The sequence below is a fragment of the Lepidothrix coronata genome, unplaced genomic scaffold (genome assembly GCF_001604755.1).
Source record: "Lepidothrix coronata isolate B3197 unplaced genomic scaffold, Lepidothrix_coronata-1.0 Scaffold176, whole genome shotgun sequence".
In the NCBI taxonomy this organism is placed as follows: Eukaryota; Metazoa; Chordata; class Aves; order Passeriformes; family Pipridae; genus Lepidothrix; species Lepidothrix coronata.
In genome coordinates this window covers 121844-127379 of record NW_016690356.1, presented here as the reverse complement: position 1 = coordinate 127379, position 5536 = coordinate 121844, and the positions used below count along the sequence as shown (strand labels likewise).

Here is a 5536-nt window from a genome sequence, read left to right as displayed (position 1 = left end):
TGATTCTGTGATTCTGTGATTCTTTCCCTGCTCGTGGCACGGGTGGGGGTCACCAGGGTGTGATCACGGAACGATTTGAGTCGGGAGGGACCCGGAAGGATCCCCCTTCCGCCGGGGCCGGGTCACTCCAAGGCGCCTTCCCACAGGTCCTGATCTGGAACCTGGACATTGGGGAGCCGGTGAAGATGATCGACTGCCACACGGACGTGATCCTGTGCATGTCCTTCAACACGGACGGCAGCCTCCTGGCCACCACCTGCAAGGACAAGAAGCTGCGCGTGGTGGAGCCGCGCTCCGGGCGGGTCCTGCAGGTGCCACGGGACCAGGGCTTGGGAATAAGATCTTGGGGAGGAATCCTGTTGAATTGTCCCAAAACATCCACGAGGTGCTGCACGTGCTCGTGGTGAGGCAGGGGCACAGGGCAGGGGCTGCAGGCCATTCTCTGCCTGGGGAGGGTTCTTTCATCAGGTGGAGGTGATGGGGAGGGCTCGGCCTCATCCCAAACCTCATCCCCCCGCCAGGTTGGAGGGTTTTATTCCTCTGTTAATTAAGGATTTGTGGAAAATAGTGGAAATTAAAGAGGGAGGTGCAGAGGTCACAGTTTGGAGGCAGGTGGTGGGTTCTCAGTAAAGGTGGTCTCTGATATTCATGGAAATGGGTGGTTTTGGCTTGCACAGGGGACAGGTCCGGAGTCACAGCGTCCCCACACTGCTGGGGACAGAGCTGGCATGTCACAGGGATGAGGTGGGAGAGGAGAGGGGGCAAGGAAGGGGCTTTCCTGGGGTGTCAGTGGTGCTGACAGAGCTCCCCCTGCCCCGCAGGAGGCCAGCTGCAAGAACCACCGTGTCAACAGGGTGGTGTTCCTGGGCAGCACCAAGAGGCTGCTCACCACGGGCGTGTCCCGCTGGAACACGCGGCAGATCGCCCTGTGGGACCAGGTGGGTGCTGGGACCCCTCCATCCCTGCTGGGACCCCCTCCATCCCTGCTGGGACCCCCTCCATCCCTGCTGGGACCTCCATTCCATCTCTGCTGGGACCCCCATTCCAGCCCTGCTGGGACTCCTGTTCCATCCCTCCTGGGATCCCCATTCCAGCCCTGCTGGGACTCCCATTCCATCCCTGCTGGACCCTGCTCAGCACCAGCACTGGGCCGTCCCAGTGGCTCAGGCCCTGTCCCTGTTTTTCAGGAAGACCTGTCCATGCCCCTGATCGAGGAGGAGATCGATGGGCTCTCGGGGCTCCTCTTCCCGTTCTACGACGCCGACACCCACATGCTGTACCTGGCTGGGAAGGTATGGGGTGTGTGGAGCATCTCCCTGGGCATTCCCAGCCCATGTCCCCCTGGCACTGCCCGGGGATGTGGTGCTGGGGGTTGTCATCAGAGAATGGGTTGGGTTGGAAGGGACCTTAAACATCGTCCAGGTCCTGGATGGGCAGGGACACCTCCCACTATCCCAGGTTGTTCTAACCTGGTCTTGGACACTTCCAGGGATGGGGCAGCCACAGCTTCTCCAGGCACCCTGTGCCAGGGCCTCCCCACCCTCACAGGGAGGAATTTCTTCCCAAAATCCCACCTATCGCTGCCCTCTAACTGGTCTTTATGATGGTCCTTATTCCCCCTCACATTTCCCAGAGGAATAACCTGTCCCTGTTCCCGTTGCTGCTCCAGGGCGACGGCAACATCCGCTACTACGAGATCGGCTCCGAGAAGCCCTACCTGAGTTACCTCATGGAATTCCGCTCCCCCGCCCCGCAGAAAGGACTGGGTAAGGATCCCGGGCTGCTGCTGCTCTGCTGGGAGCAGGGAAGAGCTGGATCATGGAAGGTGCTTCATGAAATGTCACAGGCAAATGGGTTTGGCTCGGGTTTGGTTTGGGTTCGGGATGGGTCTGGGATGGGTCTGGGATGGGTCAGGGATGGATCTGGGATGGGTCTGGGATGGGTCTGGGATGGGTTTGGCGGGTGCTGTTCCAGCTCCAGAGCATCGGCTGCAGCTCTTGCAGGGTGACATTCCCATCCCTGTGCTGCCCTTCCCAGGGTGATTCAGCCCTGCTGGGGTTGGTGCACGTCCAGGGACACCCTTCCCGCTGTCACACGTGGCTTCAGCAGGGGACATCAGTGATTGTCCCAAATAAAGGCTGCTCATCCCTTTCCCAGCATCCCTGCAAACTTGGTGTGGCCCAGCTTGTGCTCCAGGTTCCTGGGGCGATGCCAAGGGTTGATCCAGGGCAAGGGTTGCTCCTGGGTGTGCTGGTGGGGCTGTTCTGGGTGTCTGTGCCGGGCTGACAGACGGTGCTGCTCCGCAGGGGTGATGCCGAAGCACGGCCTGGACGTGTCGGCCTGTGAGGTCTTTCGGTTCTACAAACTCATCACCCTCAAGGGGCTCATCGAGCCCATCTCCATGATCGTGCCCAGGAGGGTGAGTCCACGGGGGGGTCTGGGAAGGGCCCAGAGGGATGGACATGCCCCACTTTGCCCAGTCCTGTGGTTGGGTCTCTTCGCACCAGGCTCAGACCTCTCCATTGCTGCACATCCCAGGGATTCCCAGGGGGGGTTTGCCTCAGGTTTAATGGGAATGTTTTTTTGGAAATGCATCTCCACGTTTCTCCTGGTGTATGTGTTGTACAAAATCAGCTTGGTCTGCAGTGCTGGGGAACAAGGGGCTTGTCTCACCTGAGGTTTGGGGGTGTTTTGGGAAAACAGATCTCGGATCAGGGTTTGGTGTCGGGAAGCAAACCCGGGGCTGTGTGGAGGGCCTGTCCCAGGTTCTGAGGCAGCTCAGCAGCTGCTCATTCTCCTCCCTCCCCTCCCAGTGCCAGCCAGCACTTCCCAAATCTGCTCCCTGTGCCCCAAGTCTCCCACCCGGGAGGTCACCCCCCAGTTCCTCCCCTCCCCACGGGTCTCTCCATTGCCCATGGGGTGGGTTCATGGCAGTGGCAGCTCTTTCCCTGTGTTTCCAGTCCGAGACGTACCAGGAGGACATTTACCCCATGACACCGGGCACGGAGCCTGCCCTGACCCCGGATGAGTGGCTGAGTGGGATGAACAGAGGTAACACTACTGGTGGCACTGGTGGCACTGGTGGCACGGCAGGTGGGTGCTGGCCGGGCAGCCCTCCCTGAGCCCGTCCCCCCTCTGCCCCCTCAGATCCCATCCTGATGTCGCTGAAGGAGGGCTACAAGAGGACATCCAAAATTGTGTTCAAGGCCCCGGCGAGGGAGAAGAAGAGCGTGGTGGTCAATGGCATCGACCTGCTGGAGAACGTCCCACCCCGCACCGAGAACGAGGTGGGACAGCCCAGTCGGGTGGGACACGGGGAGGGGGGACAGGCTGGATGGGGGGGGACATCATTGGGATGAACCTGGAAAGCCACCCCTCTGCAGGTCTCTGTGTTCCCAGACTGAGGCACTGGGTGTTCCCCTGCCCCTTGGAGCATCCACCTCAACCCTGGAGCACCCAAAGGAGCGGAGTGAAGCTCCTCAGTTGGTTTTGGGTTTAATTAAAAGCCTTGTCTGGAAACAACATATGGATGGGGATACATCACCACTTGGTCCTGGAAGGAATTTGGTTTAGAGTCATGGAAATCCTGGAAAAGCTTAGGTTGAAAGGGACCTTAAAGCCCATCCAGTCCCACCCCCTGCCCTGGGCAGGGACACCTTCCACTAGCCCAGGTTGTTCCAAGCCCCATCCAACCTGGCCTTGGACACTTCCAGGGATCCAGGGGCAGCCACAGCTTCTCTGGGCAACCTGTGCCAGGGCCTCCCCACCCTCATGATAAAAAATTTCTTCCCAGTATCCCATCTAAACCTCCCATCCTTCAGTTTAAATCCATCCCATTTTCCCATCACCACAGATCCTGCTAAAAAGCTTGTCCCCAAAATCAGCCGAATCGGGGCCCAGTCCCAGCACAGCCCCGGGGCTGGGAGGAGGGCAGAGTGGATGCTGTGGTCCCTCCAGCTCCATCCCTCCCTCTCCCTCCTTCCCCTGCAGCTCCTCCGGGTGTTCTTCCGGCAGCAGGACGAGATCCGGCGGCTGAAGGACGAGCTGTCTCAGAAGGACATTCGGATCCGGCAGCTCCAGCTGGAACTAAAGAACTTACGGAACAGCCCGAAGAACAATTAACTCCCAGGGACGTTTTCTAAATAAACTCTCGTTGTTTCTACTCGCTCTTTAATTTTATTGTCCCCACTGACCCAGCCGGGAGCCAGGACCCCGCCGAGATCCCGCGCCGATGGATCCGCGTGTGCCCGGCCCTGATCCCGCTCTAACCGCTGCCTCCGAGGGGCCGGGGGCTCCCCGTGAGTAGGAGCCCTGTGCCCCCCCCTCGGGACGATCCGGATTCCCGGGAAAGCTGACGCTTCCTTGCTATTAATTTCTTTTTCCTATGCAAAAAAAATGTGACGGCGGGGGCAGAACTGGAAGGGGTGGGAAGGGCTGGATCATCAAAGCTGGGGGTGTGGGGGGAGACTGGGAGCATTCCCATGGTGGGAAACTGGGAGCCTTGCCATGGTGGGAGCCCAGGATCCATCCCACGGTGGGAGCCTGTGATTCTTCCCATGGCAGAAGCCCGAGATCTGTCTGATGGTGGGAGCCCGGGATCCATCCCACATCCCACAGTGGGAGCCCAGGGCCCTTTCCCATGGTGGGAGCTCAGGACTCTTCCCATGGCGAGAGCCTGTGATCCTTCCCATGGTGGGAATCCAGGATCCATCCCACAGTGGGAGCCAGGGACTCTTTCCCATGGTGGGAGCACAGGGTCCTTCCAACTGTGGGATCCCGGGACTCTTCCCACAGTGGGATCCCGGGATCCCTCCCATGGTGCCAGTGGCCATGGCATGGCCGGGCAGGCTCTGGCACAGCCAGGACTTGGCAGGAGCAGCCTGTGAGTGTCCCAGGGCTGCAGCCCGGGAAGGGAGCAGCTCCACATGCCCCAATATCCTTCAAAATAACAAAAAGCCAGGCTGGGGTTCCTACCTGGGGAGGGACTTTTGCTCCTTCCCCCTCTGCCAAGAGGGATTTTCCCTCCTCCTGTCTGCTGGGACACTGCCAGGGCCACGGGGAGGGGGAAGGATGTCCCTGGGATGATCCTGGGAAGGATGTCATGGTGCTGCCCCAGGGATGGACCCAAGGGATGGATCCTGTGGGATGGATCCCAAGGATGGACCCTGTGGGATGGACCCAAGGGATGGATCCTGTGGAATGGACCCTGTGGGATGGACCCAAGGGATGGATCCTGTGGAATGGATCCTGTGGGATGGATCCCAAGGGATGGACCCTGTGGGATGGATCCCAAGGCTGGACGCTGTGGGATGGATCCCAAGGGGTGGTCCCTGTGGGATGGACCCCGTGGGTGTCAGTGGGTTCAGCACGTTGTACAATCCCAGGTTGGATGGATTTGACCTGTAGCACAGGGAAGGACACCAAACACTGCTGGATTTCCTTATACATCCCTATTTTCCCTGGCTCCAAGCTGCTGAGCTGCCTGGCACCCCCGGGCAGGGCTGTCCCCGTGGCCCCGGCGTGTCCCGCTGACCCC

At 60.0% G+C, this 5536-nt stretch overlaps 1 protein-coding gene across 1 annotated transcript in view; it reads left to right on the top strand.

Annotated features, from left to right (window-relative positions):
* Positions 1 to 4159, top strand: part of CORO2B (coronin 2B) — a 28664-nt gene extending 24505 nt beyond the window's left edge. The window contains exons 4-11 of the mRNA XM_017830225.1: positions 147 to 311; positions 822 to 938; positions 1188 to 1292; positions 1670 to 1766; positions 2307 to 2419; positions 2961 to 3051; positions 3148 to 3287; positions 3991 to 4159. Coding sequence (XP_017685714.1) covers positions 147 to 311; positions 822 to 938; positions 1188 to 1292; positions 1670 to 1766; positions 2307 to 2419; positions 2961 to 3051; positions 3148 to 3287; positions 3991 to 4122 — 960 coding nt within the window. The 3' untranslated portion in view covers positions 4123 to 4159. The remainder of the gene's footprint in view (positions 1 to 146; positions 312 to 821; positions 939 to 1187; positions 1293 to 1669; positions 1767 to 2306; positions 2420 to 2960; positions 3052 to 3147; positions 3288 to 3990) is intronic.
* Positions 4160 to 5536: the final 1377 nt, after the last annotated feature.